This window comes from Eubalaena glacialis, chromosome 20, assembly GCF_028564815.1.
Source record: "Eubalaena glacialis isolate mEubGla1 chromosome 20, mEubGla1.1.hap2.+ XY, whole genome shotgun sequence".
Taxonomy (NCBI): Eukaryota; Metazoa; Chordata; class Mammalia; order Artiodactyla; family Balaenidae; genus Eubalaena; species Eubalaena glacialis.
Window position 1 is genome coordinate 6,988,010 of NC_083735.1, and position 21,894 is coordinate 7,009,903.

Genomic DNA, 21,894 nt, shown 5'->3' on the forward strand with positions numbered 1-21,894 from the left:
CCCCGATGAAACACAAACAATATGTAGGCTTTCTGAGCCACACTATGACGTGAACAGTGAGTTAAGAAATAAACCTCTCTCTTCTCCAAAAATTATACTCCAAAGGGAAGGAGGCAGTTTTGTCCATGCTTGTGCAGACCGTCTCTGACAATCCCCCATCCACTTTACAGCATTTCTTATTTTTATCACCAATGAACTTGGGTTTGCCAATCACAAGGACCCGTTTCTCCACTTGTGAAATGAAAGGCTTGACCTCTACCCTAGTGAGAAGTTCTCAGGGATCCCCAGGGTACAGAAGATGGATGGGTCAAGGCCGGGTCCCATCACCCCTTCAACCAGAGGACCTGCGCTTATTGGGGTTGTGGAAAATATTAAATTGGGGGGACAAAAGGCAAAGAAAACAAAAACAAAAACAAAAAGAAGTGAAAACCTCTAACCCAGAGGCTCTTCAGAAACCTCGTTCGTTCCTGCATATCTATGATTTTCTCATTCCAAGTCTGGGAGCTGCTGGCTATTTGTAGATGTGCTAATCAATAACAAGGATCTTTTCAAGACAGGGCTAATCAATATGGCCTCAGAACGTCTAGGTCTTGTTCTTACCTTCAGACAAGAAGTATATGTGGTGCAAGAAAGAATAAAAAAGAGAATATGGCCTAAATGAAGAGTTTGATTTTCAAACCTTCAACTGGGAAAATAACTAGTTATCAGTGTGTTTTTTTTTTTTTAATTTGGGGCAAAAATATAGACTTTTAAAAATGCTAGACCTGTATTCAATATTCATTTCTGTATTAGACTATTTAGGATGACCAATATATTTCACAAGACATTAACAGAAATTGTGAGTGTGCTCCTTTTTCACTAAATAATGTGGTTTGAACAACCAGTCCTTTTAACTTCATGCCACAGGTGGAAAGGGATCCCACTACAGAAAGTGTTGGAAGCATGCACTCTTTTTGCAGCCTGTTTTTCACTGAGATGCCCCAATGTTTTGATAAATGTCTTAAAGCCCTAAAACCTCTGATAGATATAAAAAACACAATTTCCCCCTTTGAACAAGAATTCAAAAATCTGTTGCAAAGAATATGGCACTGTATTTTTGTTGGATGTTCTATATCGTGCTAAAAGTTTAAGGATGGTGATAAGAGCACGCCAGCAAGCTGTGAACTCTCCCACAAGATGTGCACACAGCTGCTTTAACGCAGCGGTAGAAAGCTTACCACCAGAGCGTTTCTTTAAGACCTTTAAGGGAAATGCTTCCACCAGTGAGGCTCCACTTACGGGGCCTTCATGGGGTGGGGATGGCGGACATGCAGAGCCAATAGGTACGAGACAAGCAAGAGAACAGCAAATACTATAACGCCTCTAAATGCTGTCCAAACCACTCAAGAGGTCTTCAGTGCTAAACTGTTCACAGTCTTTTAACCACCTCTTTTATTTCCAGTGATCTTCTAACTCCAATACTAATTATCTAGAGTAACAGCAATACAGCACAGAGGTATGAGCCACCCAAGAGCACAGCAGCACAGTATATGAACGAAAACTCTAAAATTTTATATTGAGGAGAAAGTTATCAAAACAATGAGTACTTACTCAGATGGCATGCTTGTCATGACTAATGTTCTTGTTGGCTAGAGATGTCAAAAGAGAAGGAACAAAAAACAGTCAAAAATATAAAAAATATTTTTCCCACAGAAATAAACTTTAATATGTTTTCTGAAAAGTTACATCACTTAAAAGTAAACATTTAAGCATATATCAAAGGAAAAAAACTTTATATTCCTGGAAAAAAAACAGCCCAAGAGATAGAAACTCAGATACTATCCCCAAACCAACCCAAAATAATCCAGGACATGAGGTGGAAGAGAAAAAAAGTTTCCCTCCTGAAGTTTGTTCTACCAGTTGGCTAGCAGACCTCCCAAAGTGCCAAACTGTGAATAAACTTCCAAGGAAGGAGAGGGTAAGAAAGGCGTTTTTCTTGCAGGCTTAGAAACCATTTTTCCTAAGGCTTCTATGCAACCATTTTCTTGTCTTGGACACAGGTACACAGTAATGTGTGTACCTGAGTCAAGCAAATTCTTTAACTCCTTCCACACAAAAGCACAGATAATGGGACTGCTTATTTATGTGTTGGCATCTCCTATTAACTGGAAATGTAAATTTTCAAAAATAAAAGTTTAAAAATTCTTTTTACTTGTATAAGAAATGCATGCTGATGGCAAAGAATTAAATGCTTTAAAAACATGTAATTAGATATATAAATTCCCCCATAGTTCCACCAGCCAGAAATGACAATCATTTAATATCAATAATTTGGTATATATTAAGCCAAATGTTCTGTTTATTTAAAAAACAAATGTGAACACACGTTATTCATACACTCTTTCAGCTCACATGATGTACCTCAAATGCATCCAGCTGCTTGGTATAACCACAAACCCACCATGGCACACGCGTCAGTGCCCTGAATGGTCCTGTGCGTGAATGAGGAGGAACCAAAGACACCCAGAGGACCTGGGGACACAAGATGGGACTGAAGGGCCTGTGAGCCCCATGGGTGTATTGAGGGAGCGTGGAGGAAGAGATAAGACGAATGAAAAAGATATCCAAAGGAAGCTCTCTCACAAGTGGCAGATGAGCTACCCAACAATGGATGACGCCGCCCTATCCTTTAGATAACCCTCTGGATCATCCTGTGTCAGCTCTCCTCTGTTTCGGGTACGCGTGGAACGTGAGCACAGCTCCCTGGGTTGAGTCTGGAGACAAAGCCTTCACGGAGGAGTCTCTCACCGCTGAGTAAGAGTCTGGCTTCAGTGTCACCCTGGAATGATGACTACACAGGCCCAGTGGTGTGGGCACATCCAAGTAAAACCCAGAAGGAGGCCATTCCAAGGCACTTACTTTCTTCTGAGGAACCATCCAAAGGATGCCTGTAAGGTTTCATCGGTGGGAAATACTCATTTCTAGAACGAAGGGATGAAGGGGAATGGGAAGAGGAAGTTCTCCTGACTTCGGCATCACTAGGCTTCGTCTCCGTGACTGCACCTCAGGCTGCTTCTCTTCGTTACCTACACTCACTCCCCACGTGGCCTCTCACACAGCCTCTGGGCTTTATACAGCAGCAGCAGGCCGCGCAGTCCCAGTTCCACGTCTCTAGCTCAGACCTACTCCTTGGTGCCCTGACTCAAAGACTCTACTGTCTATCTGACTCCTCTGTCAGGAGGGCCAAAAAGGATCTCAAATGTGACATGCCCAAACCCAAGCCACTGCTCTAGTCAGGCAACTAAGCAAGAAAAAGAAAGAAAAGACATCCAAATGGGAAAGGAAGAAATAAAACTACCTCTGGTCACAGATGAGAAGATCTTACATGCAGAAAACTCTGAAGAATCCAGAAAAACTGTTAGAACTAACAAATGAATTTAGCAAAGTTGCAGGAAACAAAAAAAATGCACAAAACTTAGTTGTATTTCTATAATTAGTCATGAAAAATCTGAAAAGGAAACTAAGAAACCAATTCCATTTGTATAGCATCAAAAAGAATAAAATACTTAGGAATAATTTAATAAAGAAGATGCAAGCCTTGTACACTGAAAATTTTTTTTTAAATTGCTGAAAAAATTAAAGATGACCTAAATAAATGGAAAGACAGCCTGTGTTCATGAATTGGAAGACTTAATATTATTTAGATGACAATGCTTGCCAAAGCAGATTCAATGTAATCTCTATAAAAATTCCAATGGCAATTTTTGTAGAAATGGAAAAATCCATCCTAAAATTCACATGGAATTCCAAGGAAACCCAAGTAGTCAAAACAATCTTGAAAGGGAACCACAAAGATGGAGGTCTCACACTTTCTGATTTCAAAACTTAACTTACAGGGACTTCCCTGGTGGCACAGTGCTTAAGAATCCTCCTGCCAGAGCAGGGGACACGGGTTCCAGCCCTGGTCGGGAAAGATCCCACGTGCCGCAGAGCAACTAAGCCTGTGCCACAACCACTGAGCCTGCTCTCTAGAGCCCACGAGCCACAACTACTGAGCCCACACGCCTACAGCCCGTGCTCCGCAACAAGAGGAGCCACCGCAATGAGAAGCCCACATACCGCAACGAAGAGTAGCCCCCGCTCACCGCAAATAGAGAGAGCCTGCATGCAGCAACGAAGACCCAACACAGCCAAAAATAAATAAAAATAAATAAATAAATCTATAAAAACAAAACAAAACAAAACTTACTACAAAACTACAGTATTCAAAGTGTATGGTACTGTCATAAGGATAGATATGAAAAGAAAATTGAAACTCCGGAAATAAACCCTCACATCCATGGTCAACTGATTTTTTACAAGGTTGCTAAGACTATTAATGGGTAAAGAATAGTCTCTGACAAATGATGCTGAGAGAACTGGATATCCACATACAAAAGAATAAAACTGGATCTTTGCCTTACACTATATACAAAAATTAACTTGAATAGACATTTCTCCGAAGAAGATAAGCAAATGGCCCATAGCACATGAAAACCACTAGTCATTAGGGAAATTCAAACCTAAACCTAATGAGATACCACTTTCTAGCTACCAGGATGGTTCCAACAACAAAAACAACAACCAAAAAACAAAACCTCCCAAAACAGCAAGTGTTGATGATGGTGTGAATTGGAAGCCTCATATGCTGCAGGCTGGAATATAAAATGATGCAGCCACTGTAGAAAACATTTGGTGGTTCCTCAAAAAGTTAAACATAGAATTACGATACGACCAGCAAATTTACTCCTGGAATACATCAAAAAGAATTGAAAACAAGGACTTATATACTTGTATGTGAATTTTCACAAGAGTATTACTCACAGGAGCCAAAAGGTGAAAACAACCCAAGTGTCCATCAACAGGTAAATGGATAAACTAAATTTGGCAGATACATACAATGAAATATTATTCAGCCATAAAAACGAATGAAGTTCTGATATATACAACATGGATGATGCTTGAAAACATCACGCTTAAGAGAAAAAAGCCAGACATAAAAGGACAAATATCGTGTAATTCTACTTATAAAATATCTAGAATAAGTAAGTTCATGGAGACAGGAAGTAGATCAGAAGCTACCAGGGTCTGGGGGTGGGGTGGGAACCGGGAGTTATTGCTTAATGAGTACAGAGTTTTAGTTTGGATTGAGGAAAATGTTTTGGAAATAGCGGTGATAGTTGTACAACATTGAACATTGCCACAAAACTGAACACTTGAAAATGGTTAAAATGGCAAAATTTTCTGTTACATATATTTTATCATGATAAAAGAAAACAACGAAACTACTGATCTTCTCTCCCAAACCTATTTCTTCCACAGCTTCATTTGTTAATGGCAATTCTGTTCTTGCTCAGGTCAAAAGCAGTTTCATCATTTCTGACTCTCTAATTTTTTCTCATGCCCCACATATCCAACTGTGACCTGAAACAAGAAGGCTGCCAGATATTTCTCCAGCAAAGAGGGGTTTATTCAGGATCCACAGAAAACTGCAATTCCACGTGGGCAACCACGGTGGGTCACGTGCAAGTCCCCTTGGGGCAAACAAAGGAGAATGGCTTTTATAGAGGGAAAGCGGAATTGGGAGAGCTATCTCAACAGAGTCCATGGCTTGTCCCTGGCTGAGTCCCTGCCAGGAAAGAAAAGGAGTCCCTCTTCTTCCTGTTGGGCTCTGCTATCATTGCAGGGCGTGATGGGGTTTCTGTTTATTAATTTCGTGTACAATCCATTGACACATCCTATCAACTCAACCTTCCAAATGTATCCAAAGTCTGACCCCTTCTCATCACCTCCACCCCTAGCATCCCATGTCTCACACAGATGAAGTGATGTTACTGTCAAAGCCCCTTAAATCATCTCCTTGCTAAAATCCTGAGCCTCCAATTTCAATACTCAACATAGAAGCCAGAGTCGTACTATTTAGACTTAGATCATTTCACTCCAATGGCGTCACATCTCACTCTGAGTACAAGGCCCTTTACAAGAGTAAATGTATCTGCTTATCTGATCTTATTTTTTTTAATTTATTTATTTTATTTATTTATTTTTGGCTGCGTTGGGTCTTCGGTGCTGCACAGCACGTGGGCTTTCTCTAGTTGTGACAAGCGGGGGCTACTCTTCGTTGCGGTGCATCGGCTTCTCACTGCGGTGGCATCTCTTGTTGCGGAGCACGGGCTCTAGGCACACGGGCTTCAGTAGTTGTGGCACACGGGCTCAGTAGTTGTGTCTCGCAGGCTCTAGAGTGCAGGCTCAGTAGTTATGGCGCACGGACTTAGTTGCTCCGCGGCATGTGGGATCTTCCCAGACCAGGGCTCAAGCCCATGTCCCCAGCATCGGCAGGCAGATTCTTAACCACTATGCCACCAGGGAAGCCCCTTATCTGATCTTATAAATTAGAAATTGGAAAGTATATCCAGTATAATTCTCTTGATTAATCAAGGAAGCTCCTTAAAAAATGACCTGTACTGATATCAGCAAGTTACTTAGAAATGAACAATAAAATAAGATGGTTGATGGAGAAATGGATAGATATATGATAAAGTCAATATAAGAAAGAGTTGGGAATTCCCTGGCAGTCTAGTGGTTGGGGCTCCACACACTCACTGCCAAGGGCCCGGGTTTGATCCCTGGCTGGGGAACTGGAATCCCACAAGCCTCGTGGCACAGTCAGAAAAAAAAAAAAAAAGAAAGAAAGAAAAAAAGAAAAAGAAAGAGAGTTGGTTGTAGAATCAAGGCTGGAGGAAAAAATTGAGAAATTCTTTTAAATGGAACAAAAGACTGTTGGGTGTCTTCAGTGGAAAATTGTGCACTGTTTGTCACACGTACCCTTCAGGGTTACCTGATTCTATGGGGTTTATGCCTTTCGTTGTTTTTGAGCTACTTTACAACTCTGTTTATTGTAGAAAACTGAAAGTAATGCAAATAATTCTTATCTATAGAAATGCAAAGTCTGTCCCAAGGATGTTTAACTGACTTTTGGGGGAAAAAGCCAGCTCTGGATGTGTTAACAAGGCCATTTCAGAACTCCTGTGGTCCATCCATGTGTCTGCTCTGTGGATTCTCCTCTGAACAGGACAAAACAGCTTTCTGGTTCCATCACTAATTAATGAGTTAAGTAATGCATTCACTTTCTGTTATTAAGAGAGTTATGATGTGCCTTTAGAAAAACTTATCTTTCAACGGTCTTGAAGGTCTCCCACTGAGACGCCCAGCAGGTTTATCTGAAGAGGTCGGTAAACGTCATCACCAGTGAAGGACACTCCATGGGCAGGTTACCTCCAGGCACACCTTTCACTGGCTCCAGAGGTGAATTCAGTGGCAACAGAACATTGGTGACTCTCCGTTTTTCTATTTTAATTGTCCTCTCTACTAGTTTTTTGTCTGTTTCATTTCATTAATAGCTAAATTATTCTCTATCAGTGGAAACAGTGGAAACTGAGCAGGACCCTGCAGGGCCCTCCTGCGTACAAAATCCTCTGTGTGTCCCCTGTTTCCTGTTTGTAGAAAAAGGCTTTAGTCTCCTAGGCCTTCCCTGAGCTCCAAAGAGCAGACTCCGGCAGTCATTAACGACAGAAGTGAGGGAATGCAGAAACAAAGGAAAATCAGTCAAGAAACAATAAAACTGGGTCCTAGTTCCTCCTCGAGGGACACACAGAATAATCTGACACCTATCTTTGAGCTGTTCTGCAAGAACTAAGCCCCCTCCCACCCCCACCCAGGTGGAGGATGGTGACCACATGCTGAGCACAAGCAGTTAGACCCCAGACTGGCTGGACTCAGAAGGCTGGTGACTAAGACTCCTAAACTACCGCCCTGTTACCTCACCGCCAACCAATCAGAAGAAAGTCATGCATCCTGCAGCCCTCCTCCCAAATGCTGCCTTTAAAAGCCCTTCTCTGGAAGCCATCGGGGAGCTCGGGTCTTCCGAGCATGTCCTCTTTGCTGGGCCCTGCAACAGATGCTGGACTTTCCCTCACCACAGCCTAGTGTCAGTAAGTTGGCTTTGCTACGCGGTGGGTGAGTGGACCCAAGTTTATTTCGATAACAAGTGTACAATCTTTCACTTTTTTTCTGTTTGAAAATTTTTATAGGAAAAAAGTTTAAACTATTATTCAGGTGAATATTTTGTTAACTGGCAAGGCATATGACAACTGTTGCAAAAACAACTCAAAGGGTCAAGTATCACATTATCCCTTATAGTACTTGAAGTGTAGCAAGCATTCAGCATGCTCTGTTGAGTGGAACAGAATTTCTATACACAAAAGTCAAGGTATTTTTCCTCCTCTTAGAATGCTATCACTACTGGAAAATACCTTGTAACAGTCAATTATACAAAAAGAATATATGAAGCATAAGAAATACAATCAGATGCTAGTAGACCCAGAATAAGACTGTAATTCAGGACAACTTTTTGCAGCTCACTTGTTAGCAATTTCGTATTTGACAGGCCACTTGGCCTTTCCTTGCCTCACATGTCTCATCTAAGAAACGCGACAATGAATTACTCCTAGGGTGCTACGTGATTAATAATTCTGTTGAGAGCAGATATTAATCCTAGCAGTTTTGCAAATTATAACCTTCACAGTATGTAATTTCATGAGAATACAAGCCATTTCTTTTTTTAAAAATAAATTTATTTATTTTATTTATTTATTTTTGGCTGCGTTGGGTCTTCGTTGCGGTGCGTGGGCTTCTCATTGAGGTGGCTTCTCTTGTTGCGGAGCACGGGCTCTAGGCACGCGGGCTTGAGTAGTTGTGGCACGTGGGCTTCAGTAGTTGTGGCTCGCGGGCTCTAGAGCACAGGCTCAGTAGTTGTGGCGCACGGGCTTAGTTGCTCCACGGCATGTGGGATCTTCCCGGACCCATGTCCCCTGCATTGGCAGGCGGATTCTTCACCACTGTGCCACCAGGGAAGTCCCAAGCCACCTCTGAAGTTAGTCCTTTATCTATGTAACCTTTGCTACATGTCACATTTCAATGAAGGTAATAAAAATGGGGAGAAAGTTCGGCCACTTTATTCTCTGTTAATGATGATAACCTGACCCTCCTCCACCCCGGCCATGAAATCTGTATGTAAGGTGATATTCATAGCATACAAATCTAATAAAAGTATATCTTATTTAAAATTATTGGAAAAGACCACGAAAGACCAGCTAACATTTATTAGAACCAACCATATTCAGTGTTGAAAAATTAAATAGTCCTTTAAGACTGAGACCTGGATCTACCTGTCCTATAAGATGTATTCCCAGTCTATTCAAAGTTGATTCTCCATAACAAACTTGAACTTTATCTGATCCCTGTGCCCCAGAACCTAGAACACTGGTAAAGAGCTCTTCCCACCCTGTTATGTTCTTAGAAAAGCATAATTGAAAGGACCACACTGCTCTCTCCTTACTCCGAGACAGGACCCACCAGCACTCTTCCTCAGTGACTCAGAAAAGCCCTCCTCCATCCTCCCCATGATTCCCACGAGACTTGCTGATGACCCCCTGGTTTACCTGTCTCTGTAGAGCCCCAGGCTCCCCGCCTTTTCTTTGCAATGTTCTTCATTAGTGAACATGCTCCCTATTACATCAGTCTGAAGAGAATGATCTTCATTGTCTTGTGCATTCCCATTTTCATGGCTCTGGTGCTGTGACTTGGAAGGGACTGGCCCCGTCTCCCCACCCAGGTAACCAGGGCTGAAGGTGTCCTTGTGCACCTTTCCTGAGTGGTGACCCAGGGTCCCAGTGTTAAGTCCAGATCCTGTCCTGAAGTCCAGATTCTTGTCCATTGATACCATGGTAAGAATTTGATTTTTATTCTTTCTGAGTGTTCACTCTGGTGCCAGCTTCTTTTGGTTTCATGGTTTGATCACCATAAACTGGTTGATGGTTCACAGAGATCTTGTCTTTGTTGCCTGATAGAGGACAGAGAATCTGCTTTCTTAGTTTTTTCTGTTTATTCTTCTACTTTCAGCTCAAAACTATTAAGAATTTCATGCCACGAGGGAGTAGATATCTGGACTGAATTTTGTATTTCTGTGTTTATGCCATGAGAGAAATTTTTAGCTATGAGTGAAATTTTAAAATTGAAATTACAAGCTCTGGGTGTGTGTGTGTGTGCACGCACGTGCCTGTAATTCAGAAAGGCCATTCTCCCTCATCCTGAGAAAAGCATCCTGAGATGTTGTTACCAACTGAGATTATAAAATCTCTTAAAGAAGCTCTTGACTTAGAAATAAGTTGCCTATAAACTGAATATTCCTAAAATTCTCAAATGTTAAGGAAATTGAACTCTCAGTATTTTAAACAGAGCTAAAAAGAAGTATTCTTTAAAAAAATTTTTTTTGATTTCCTTATTTTCTGTTTTTTTTAATTGGGGTATAGTTGATCTACAATATTATATTAGTTTCAGGTTACAAAATAGTGATTCAAAATTTTTATAGATTATACTCCATTTAAAGTTATTATAAAATATTGGCTATATTCCCTGTGCTGTACAATATATCCTTGTAGCTTATTTAGGACAAGCCTGGTCCCCGGCTTACAGGGATCTTAGAGTAAGGGAGTAACTTTGCAGCAGGCCCAAGAACTATAGGATACAGTGGGGACCTCAGAAGAAAGGAATTCACCCAAATTTATAGGCACTGCAGGTGAAATCTGACAGCAAGCCCTTGGCTTGGCTTCCTTGCCCCAAGAGGCTTTTAAATGTTACAATCTAAGATTCCTTATGAAAACATCCTGCAAATCAAACCTAAGGCCTAGATGGTAAATTACCATTCTTGCTGCCCCTGTGTAAACACAGCTAATGAGACCAGCCTTATTCTGTGATCATAAATAATCTTTCTTTGATTATTGGGGGAGGGACTATAGAAAAAAATTTTGTTTCTGTGGGAAACTCTGCACTGTTCACAGCACACCATTCCAGGACTTCAGATTCTAGCCCTGCTCGCTGAGTTATTCTGCACCTCTGTGTAGGCTGCAGGGACCTGATGCATGTGAAAACTCTGTTCTGTCTGGTAGAGATTTACTTGACTTCCTTTTCCTCTAGGGAAAAACCAGTTTCCACCCCTATCTGCATATTGGCCCAGATCTTGTTACCCTGCCCAAATTGCCCATTCTTACCAAATTGCCAGTTCTTCCGGTTTCCTTCACTATCTGGCTACAGGCCCCCAAACTAATGTCTTGGCACCAGCAGGAGCTGGCACCAGTCTGCCCAGACCCCCCATCTGGACTCCAGTTATCTTGCAGCTGGCGCTTCTCCCCAGGATCTGAAGGAGCCCTGGGCACTGCAGCCCAACAACATGACCACAGGTGGGCAGGGTCCTCTCTGGACAGGCCACAGGATAGTCTGACACATGCCTTTGTGCGAGAGGTAACCATGCCTGTGGGCAGCCTCGCTTGAGACCCTCAGGACACTTGACAAGTTGTCCTGCAAAACCAACAGATGCTCCTCCAGCAACCCTGAGACCCCCTAGACCAGGCCCCTCAGGGCTCAGCTCCTGAGTCTTCACTATAATACAACCTTCTACATCAATTTGTTTCGCTCCTTTTCACTTTAGGAATCCCTCTTTCACAATGTCTGATATCCAGGACCCTAAAGCAACCAACATTTGCCATCAACAGATGGAACCAACACCAGCAAGAATCCCCTGGAGACTATGAGACTCAGCTTTGCCTCACTCAGAAGGTTTACGATCACTTCCAAGTTCTTTGCTGAGGAACCACATCCTTTGCTCTGGGACTGAGAACATGGAACCCAAGCCCTGAGCTCCTGGGAAATAGTGCTGGCTAGAAACACACCACCCTCGTGTTTGAAGAGGCTAACCCCAAAGGACCACTCTGCTCTCCATGACCTGCACCACCTCTCTTCCTCCACTGACTCAGATGAGACCATCTTCATTCTTGTCTTCGTTCCCAAAGACCCCTAGTGACGCCCTTGTTTACCCGGCTCTGTGAGACCCCAGCCCTCTCCTTCCCTTGAGTGTTCCCCATTAAAGAATGAGCTCCATATTACAGCGGTCTGAATATAAACAGCTCCCTAATTTCCGGTGCATTTTGTCTCTCACAACTGCTACACTTTCGTTTTAACTGCCTGGGAACAGAGTTCTGAGAAAGGCTGTGAATACCCAAGATGCAATTGTCTCATTAGACCTTCTACTGAAGTGTTTTAATTTCAAATGTCAAGTTTGTCCTCTTTGGTCAGTTTTGAATATAAACCCATGAAAACATGAGGAAATCCTTGAATAATTAATGGGAACAGAATGATCCTATCCTTAAGAAAGAATATAGTCAGATACCAAATATTCATTTAGTCAATAAATACTAAATAAGCCAGAATAATCTATCAAGCACAAAACCAGACACCAGAGATACAAAGAACAATGATTCCTGCCCTTAAGAGGGTGATAAGCTTTTTGGTATGAATTATAATCCAGTCAAATTACAGGTATCATCAGATATACGTATAGTTGAGAGTACAAAGGGAAGAAAACTGTCTGCCTGAAGGGGGAAAGTGGTCAGGAAATCTTGAAGGAAAATGTGACCAAGGTAAGACTTGGAGGAGGAGGAGGAGTTTGGCAGGTAGGGTAAGACAGAAGGACAACTACACAAAGAAATGGATGTGACAGGACGTGGCTCCTTTGGGAATCTGAGAGTAGTTTGTATGGATGCACCAAGATGTCACTTAGGAGACCAACATTCAGAATAAGACAAATCACTTGGAAATGGTAGGAGTTCACAGAGGGAAGACTTTTCCTAATTCTTAGTAGGACGGTGGAAATGATACCCCTTAGTTTATATGTCTTGTGGGAGGTACCACTGATTTTCTCCTTATTTTTGAGACGACATAAGAACTCTTTCATCATCTGCTATAGCTTATGATGGTAAGTTAACAAAACAACCAGACAATTCAAGGTACAACCTCTGATGTCTTCCAGCACTGCCTCTAGCGGGACATGGCTTGGAGGTCCAGGAAGTTTACGTGTATTCATGGGTTACCCATGGGTTTAGTTGCATTCATCAGACATGAGAAGAAACAGAAGCATAAAGCATGGATCTTAACATTTTAGTTATAAGCATGAAGATCTCACCAATGAAAAAAATACAGTGAAACTGTATTATATGGACGACCTCAAGAAAAGTGGAAACCTTTATCTTATCATGTGCAGTATATTAATATAAAATGTAACCCTCCCACTTTTATTCTGCTCACATCTACTCACGGTTAAGCACGGCTAAGCATTTCAGGGTTTCTATTATAGAAAGTCCATTACAAAGAAGAAAAACAACCCTTTTATGTTTTTAACATTGTTGCTTGTTCGTGAAAAAAGAAAACATAGCACCCTGTCCCTTAAAAGGAAAACACTTGTCCAAATACAGCTATGCAGTAACAAAAGGTAATCAAAGCAAACACTGAGAGGTAATCATGTGAAATAATCCACTAACCAGTGAGGAACAACTCACAAATATGAAACGTTGTATTTAATTTTAGCAAAAGCATTTTCTGGAAGTTCTAAAGTGGTGAGTGGGGGGGCTGTTGAAGATGAATATTTGGGAAATAGCCTAGTTGATTCTGTTTTAATAAGATCAAAGGGAGGTCAAATTAAACAAACGTACTTGTTTTATTAGTGATAAAAAAGAAACTTTAAAAATAAAACATTCTTTGAAATGTTTTGGCTTTAGGTACCATTTCATAAGTAAACAGTGGAAATGCTTCTCCTAAAAAAAGAAGTGAAGAGATAATCCACACATTTGCCGAAATTATTGATTTCGTTCACTACTAATATAAGCCCATCTAGATACAGGGGCGCTGCCAGAATAACATGTTTGCGTGAATTTTGACTATAGAGAAAAGTAAAAATGAGCAAATCAAATAGAACAAAACAGATTCTAGAAAATGTCTTCAAATCACATCCTGAGGATATTCTATTATCTAGATCCCTGGCAGCTATGTCATTTAAGTGTCTTCAGAAAGACTCAATTCACGGGTACAAGAGATCCCAGCTTTTTAAAATAAGCAGCTCACTAGATGTGTCCTTCATACTGTTGATACCCCTCCCCCCCTTTTTAATTTGATGATAAAGTCTACGCTCTGAAGCTGGGTTCACTGCAGGAAGTTGGGGCAGAAATCTTTAACGTTCTTATGTGAATCTATTTGTAACTTCATTGTCCCTTCCTTATATCTTTTTTTTCCAGAGAATTATATAGAGACTCTTAATATTCAGTTGTTTTTTGTAAAAAATGTAATACCTTTCTAAATGTTCTCGAACAATGCAATAATAAAACTGATCAGTAAAGCGTCAGTATCAGTTTTGAATACTCATATGTTGGATAAAGATGAATGTTTATAGTACAAAAAACAAGCATAGAGAAAATGTACATCTGAGTTATGCATCAATACCCAATTTGTTAAAAAAAAATACACATATATCACCTCACTTATTAAGATGCTTTATCTAACAAACTTAACATCTAACACTGAAACTCCAAGGGGTCTACGCGTCTACCCATCTCCTGGCCCTGAACGTACAGGGGACTAGAGGCAATGAAGCCCTAATATCAAGGAGCACATTGTTATGGATGGAATGTCTGTGTCCCCCCAAGTGCCTATGTTGGAATCCTAACCCCAAGCTGATGGTGTTAGGAGGTGGGGCCTTTGGGAGGTGATTAGTTTCTGAGGGTGAAGCCCTCATGAGTGGGATTAATGCTCTTATTAAAGGGACCCCTGAGAGCTCCCTCGTCCTTTCTGTTGTATGAGGACCCAGGGAAAAGAGAGCCAGATATGAACCAAGAAGACGGCCCTCACCAGACACCAGACCTGCTGGGCCTTGATCTTGGACTTCAGCCTTCAGAAGTGTTGTTTATAAACCATCCGGTCTGTGGAATTCCGTTACAGCAGCCTGAACAGACCAAGACACCGAGAGCGCCCCGTCTTGTTTTTATGCAATCCATTTTCCACTCAAGGGAACCAGTTTCATGGAGAAACGGGGCCAGAGCAAGGAAAGGAAGCAGGAGCCCAGGTCATCTGAGTATTCTAGAAGGGAAGGAAGTGCATGAAGGGGAAAGGGGCTGGGGAGAGGGCAGCTCCAAGGGGCTCACACAGGCTCAACCTGGGACCACCTACCTGAACAGATGACAACCCGCCAAATGACGTGCGAATCTGAGTCCATGGGGCATGTGGAGGGAGAAGGGACATACAGAGCATCCAGGAGGGCAGAGGCAGATGGCCGGCCTGAGCCTGGCTCTCATCCCCTGCCCGTCACCAATAGGCAGACAAGGACGGGCTTCAGGGCTCGACCCCTGCCGTGTGGCCTTTGAAAGAAACTTGCTCTAATTGCTCAGGTCCGGTGAAGGGCAGAAGTTCCTTCACCATATACTCTCAATATACCCTAAACTCACCAAGTCTGGTCCTTAGGAAACAAGAGGGGTAGATTTGGGGGAAAACATGCAACTTCATGGGATGTCCAGGCTAGAGCTTTTACTTTGCGACAAAGACACACTTTGCTGTACACCTGAAACTAACACAACATTGTTAATCAGCTATGCTCCAATATAAAAATAAGAAAGAAAGAAAGAAAGAAAGAAAGAGAAAGAAAGGAAAGAAAGGAAGGAAGGAAGGAAGGAAGGAAGGAAGGAAGGAAGGAAGGAAGGGAAAGAAAAGAAAAGAAAAGAAAAGAAAAGAAAAGAAAAGAAAAGAAAAGAAAAGAAAAGAAAAGAAAAGAAAAGAAAAGAAAGGAAAGAAAGAAAAGACACACCCCCCTCCCACCCCCGGCCCTGGTCCTTCGGGCTCCCACCACAGCCGCAGCCTCCGCCGCGGTTTTTGGTTCCTAGTTTCCCATCCTTTGTCCCACCTTTGTGTTCAAACTTCACCCGAGGAGCTGGAGGAACATGGTAAAAAAATACCAGAAACAAAGAAAAAAGCTGCAATCTGATCAATGCTGAGAAAGATTTCAGAGCCTTTTTTTAAAATGAACAGAATTAGATTGTAACTCGTGAATTTATTCAGAAGTAAAAAGCAGAAGACATTTCTGCAGAAAAATAAGATAGCATAAATTCAAAAAGAACAGTTTTTGAAACTAAAGTCACTGATGATGAAGACCAGAGAAAGGACCTCCCCAGACCTGGCTGCCCCGTTTCACAGCCATTGTACGTTACACTGACTCACCATTGATAGATGAACTAAATCTGAACTCATATCCAAAAGCCACAAAGGCATATGCCAAAATCTATTTGAAATGCCTCCTATTTTATTTTCTAACAGTCTGTAATAATGCCTCATTGATTCTGAGTTGTGGTTTCATCTGTCATTCTTCCATTTAACTCCTTTCCATCTGAATAATGCTGTTTTCACTTCTTTTTTTTTTAACTGCTAATGTCCAATAATTCATATTCTTAAGTATTATTTGGAAAGCAATAACTTTGAACCCGAGTCGAGAGAGTTGAAGAGACTTAAGGAAAGAAGTAATAAATATCTGGTGATTGGAGAGGACAGCGCCGCTCCTCCAGAGAAGACATGAAAAGCCTGCTTGGGAAAACCACCCACGTTTAAAGTGAGCTACAGCTCTGTGGACAAACGGGTGCAGCCCTGCGTCTCCGTTTGTGTGCGTCCTGGCGTAGCCTAGCAACATCACAGACGCAGCCCTGGGTCCCTTGTCGCAACATCCCTCTGACGTCAGTGGAAAGAAGCCGTGAGATCGGAGGGCCCCCTCCCGCCTCCTCCCCGGGGCCCGCTCTTTGGCCGGGTCCTCGGGCTGCGCGGTTCCTTCCCCGGGTCGCGTCCAGCCATAACAAAGCTCGGAGGACCAGGAGGGCTTCTCTTCCCAGGGCTGTCTCAAGTGAGAGGAGGCTTTTTTCCAGAAACCTCCCAGCAAGACTTCCCTTCGCATCTCACTGGGCCGAAGTGAGTCATATTCCCAAACCAGCTGCTGCTAAGAGAAGCAGAGCGACCACGGGTAGTGGACGGGCGGTCCGAGAAGAGAGCGGGTGTGAGCCGGGGAGCCGGGCGGGGGCCGAGGGCCTGTAATCGACTCGCCGGCAGGAATTCCGGCCCCGCGCCGCGGCTGCTCGGTGAAGAATGAGTATTTACACGGGGAGGGCAGCAGGGGCGGAGGTGGACCCGGGACTGCACCCGTGTCTTTCTCTTCCTTCTCTTCAGTTCCTTTACTCCCAAAGAAGCCGTTCTGTTGGGTTTCTTAAAGTTTCACGCTTGCTACTTCGGCAAGTTACTGTTTTGCTTGAGGTTTTGCATATGTTTTTAAAAGATTATTTGGGATGTGGACCCGTTTTGAACTCTTTATTGACTTTGTTACAATGTTGCTCCTGTTGTACGTTTTCGGGTTTTTGGCCGCGAGGCAGGTGGGATCTCAGCTCCCCGACCGGGGGTGGGACCGGCACCCCCTGCATTGGAAGGCGAAGTCTTAACCGCGGGACCTCCAGGGAAGCCCCCGTAGGTTTTGCATATTTGACAGAGATGAATTTGATACTTCTAAGCAAGGTTACCGTGGTTTACTATCGCTTGGCTAACATCCCCCAAAGGTCCTACTTAGCGAGCTAGACCTTAGGAACCGGCAGCTGTGACTGTTCACATTTGGAAGGTGCATCTCAAACTGGCCCAGCCTGCCCAGTGCCCGCCGGCAGATGGTAACAGGATTTCTGGCAGTTTCCTCTCTCGGCCTCGTGACCTCCGCAGGGGGTGGGGGGCTCTACCCTGGCCCCTACCTTGACGTGGCCCAAGATGACCGCGGGCGCCCAGGAGAACGGCCTCAGCGCCAGCCCAGTGGCCCTCACACCAACCACCTCCCGTACGGGACACACCTGAGGGTTTCTGAAGCACACACACACGCACAATGGCAGCCACGGGGCACGGAAAATACAGTAAAGAAAAAGTGCGCCGCTTGAAGATGCTCTTTGAATGTTTTCTCTATAAATATTTTCTTCTCATACACAACAAGAAGAAAACAACACGCTAACAAAGCCAAAAGCAGTTGCTACACCACCGCGAGGCCGCGGGTTTCCGGGGCTTCGGAGTCACATCTGGGGGCGGGAGCGACACCTGTCATAACGAACACACTTTCCCGCGCCCCCACTGCCAGCTTTGGGCGCGCTTTTCCAGAAACGGTTCATCCAAGGGATGGCAGATCCTTGAAACACCCGTGCTAGAAATCTAGGGTGCCTGCAGTCTCTGCCAGCTCATCTCTCTAATTATCTGTCTTCAAAGGCCCCCCCAGGAGACAGGCCCCATCGGCAGCGGAGGCGGGAGGTGTCTGAACACTGGGGAGTTATTTACGTGGAATTTACAGAGGGTGTCATCCTCCAGGAAGTGTGCCAATTCCCCCGAGTAGTAACAACATGCTCGTGCGGAATTGTCAAGAAACAAAATAAATATCACCTGTCATGTGGATGAGTCACTGCTATTTCAACTTGAAAGTTAAACTTAAAAACAAAGCGGCCCACCAGATTATACGCTTCCAGCCAAGCACACTATCTAATGGCAAAGAGCCAAAGTCCTGGAATTACTGCAGACTGTAAAAGCACACTCATGAAATCGTGGAGTCTCCAGTAGAGCTGTGAAGTGCTCATTCAGGGACCTTTTCGAGGAGAGGAGACACTAGGGAAAAGAAGACGAAACGTGGCTCAGATACCCGACTTCTTTATTCCGGAAGGCTTCCGTCTCCCCAGCCCTCCTGGTCCCTGCCCCCAGACAGCCCACCCAGGCTGGACCTGCGCTCGAGCCCTCACGTCCGCCCTACGGCCCAGCGTATCTTCTTGTGCCCCTGTGGCCTCCCTTCTACCTTCTCTCGGCTGCAAGCTTCCTTCTTCGGAGAAGGCCGACCCGGATAAGCTGTGATTCTAAACCTACTGCCCTCCCAACAAGGGCTCGCTCGAGGTTCTCTCCAGCACCTCCGCGTGATGGCGAGATGGAAAGCTCTTTCTGGAAGAGGTCTCGGTGCTTGAGGGACGGCCACTATGAGTAGCAACAGTGAGCACGTTATGTACACCTCACGCAGGTCTCCTAGGAGAGACCGGGTATTTTCAGACAGTTGTAATGGTACCAGAAGAGAGAGGGAAGCAAATCACCAGAGCAGGGATCGGGGACTGGGAAACGCACACCGCCTGCCTCTGGGTGAGGTGACGGGGGTTGATTTCACGCTAAAGACCTAAAGAGACGAGGCTTCATCTAACCCTGTAACACAGGTTCTCACCTGGGAGGATGATCGTCATGTCTGAACCATGTGGGGGGCTTCTCAAAAATGCACCCCAGCTCTCCCTCCCCCCCATGCCCTGAGGTGCTGTTTTGGCCCAGGCATGACTGTGGTCAATGAATCCAGGAAGAGACATAGTTTGGGCCATACTGGAACTTTGAGGGCCATTTTCATTACAGACACGTGCCAGTCTCTGGGGGGGCTAGGGAAGCGGGTGGCAGAGTGACCCCCCCCAGTCTGCTTTGAGTCCGTATGTGGATGTCATCTTCACCCACATTTGTGCTGGAAAACAGAGCTAACTTTTGTTGAGTGCCCATGAATATCAGGGATCTATCATCCTCAACTCTTTGCAGGTTTCGACTCATTTAATTAGCACAAACCCTTTGAGATTGGCACTATTATTATGCCTGTTTAATATAAAAGGAAGCAGAGGCACAGAAATACTAATTTACTTGTTCAATGTGACAGAACCACCACATAGTGGGGTCTGGCTCAGGAATCAACGCTTGTGGCAACAATGTCCTGCAATGGAAACCTTCCTTCTTTCACTAATACGAGGCCATTTCACAAGTTTAGGAAGAATATTCAAAAAGAAATGAGGTATACTATGATGATTACAACATCACTGTGTGATGGTTAGAAGCACCAGAAATGGTGTAAGATATGAACTCAAAAAGCAGAAGGGAAATTCGCGCAGCCCTTATTCACTCAGCAAATATTTACTAAACACCAATTTTGTGTGTCATACTGTATTACGATGAGTATTAAAAGATTAAAGCTTGTGTCCTAGGGGGCTCATATCCTAGTAAAAATGTGAGAACAAGCAATTATTGGAACATATGAAAACCGTTATTCATCATTTGTTTTCTACTCTGTTTAAGAAACTTGGATATTTAAGGACTTGATCTAGTGTGTAGTGTTTTTTTTTTTTTTTTTTTTAAACCACGGTCAAAATAAGTGTATTTGTACGATTTGAAGTATTTGGCCCTTCATGTCTGTCTAAGCCTCCAAGCTTGTGAGAGCCACCTGGACACTTCCTGTGCTCTGACCCAGAGTTCACCCTCTGACGGGCAGTCCTGCTTGGCAGAGAGGGCCCCAAAGCAAGATTTAAAACCACAGCCACTAAGGAAAGCTGGGTTTTCTTGTCCAGTGGATGACTTACCTTAAAAGAAAAATTTGGGGGCTTCCCTGGTGGCGCAGTGGTTAAGAATCTGCCTGCCAATGCAGGGGACACGGGTTCGAGCCCTGGTCTGGGAAGATCCCACATGCCGCGGAGCAACTAAGCCCATGTGCTGCAACTACTGGGCCTGAGCTCTAGAGCCTGCAAGCCACAACTACTGAGCTCATGTGCCACAACTACTGAGCCCACGAGCCACAACTACTGAAGCCTGCGCGCCTAGAGCCCATGCTCCGCAGCAAGAGAAGCCACTGCAGTGAGAAGCCCGTGCACCACAATGAAGAGTAGTCCCCTCTCACCGCAACTAGAGAAAGCCCGCGCGCAGCAACGAAGACCCAATGCAGCCAAAAATAAATAAATAAATTAATTAATTTTTTTAAAAAAGAAGAAAAATTTTGTTAATGATAATAATATTTGAACAACAATAACACGAATAACAGAAGTAGTAGAATAAACACTTTGTAGTAGAAAAACCCCACATTTTCATATGCGTTCACCGTGTCACTAGCATTAATGTTATATTTACCTTCTTCAGGTTCTATGTCTGACAATATTAAACAAGCAACAAACAAGACAGGCTATGATCTGTCATAACATTTTATATTTCTCCCTGTGAAAAGATGGCAGAAATAGATTTCCTTGTCAATGACCCATGTATTGTAAGCTAAGATTATGGAGGTGATGATATTGCTTAACTGGAGTCTCAAAATAAAAAAGGTTCAATGAATTTATAAGCATATGTTTAAAGTAATAAGTCTAAAAAAGATAGTTTCCCACTGATGTACAAAATGACTCTTCCCACTAAAAGTGGGTACTAAACCAAATAATCTCTAATGGAAATTATAGCTCTGAGATTTTGTAATTCTTTATTAAATTGTATCTGTTTTCCCTCTTTAAGAGATGGTCAGTGTGTCTTTTGCAACCAATGACTTGCACGTTCATCTGAAAAATTCTGCTGACTTGGTCTCTCATTGTTCTTTTCTCAGAGAAGGATTTATCCCGTCTCTAATTAGAGAAAAAAAACCCTTTTTTAATGGCCATTAAAATTCACCCATTATTTCCAGGAAGGATCGACTAAGTAGTTCAGAACAACCTCCCCATCGTGAACAGTTAGTAAAGCTGGACGGACACAAACCCACGATTCGGAGACACTGCTGAGCTGATAAGAGAGTGAATCACAGGAGGAAGAGAAACCCTCAGGTGAGCAAGGGGAGAGCTGGCCTCACAGAGAGAGAGGCTCAGCCTCGGATCATCTCAATTCCTGGTAGGAAGACATGCCAAAAATAATAAAGCATATTAGAGGAACGTACGACAGAAAACTAAGAGAAACAACAGATAATAAAGACAGAAACTAAGGGAGCCAGACAACGGAGTTACCCGGTTTAGATTTCAAAATACATATGCTAATTATGCATAAAGAAAGAAAAGACAAAATTAATAATTTTGGCAGAAAGCTGGAAATTTTTAAAAATCCAAATAGAATAACGAAAACTGAAAAATACAATAATGAAGT

At 43.3% G+C, this 21,894-nt stretch overlaps 1 protein-coding gene across 6 annotated transcripts in view; it reads right to left on the reverse strand.

Annotated features, from left to right (window-relative positions):
• The window catches only part of MCPH1 (microcephalin 1), a 230,423-nt gene that overhangs the window by 152,247 nt on the left and 56,282 nt on the right, over positions 1-21,894 (reverse strand). For 4 of the 6 annotated variants that reach the window (XM_061177349.1, XM_061177356.1, XM_061177355.1 and 1 more), the window contains one exon: positions 1,591-1,628. The exons of the other annotated variants lie outside the window; for them this stretch is intronic. In XM_061177349.1, coding sequence (XP_061033332.1) covers positions 1,591-1,628 — 38 coding nt within the window. The remainder of the gene's footprint in view (positions 1-1,590; positions 1,629-21,894) is intronic. 6 annotated transcript variants of the gene reach the window in all.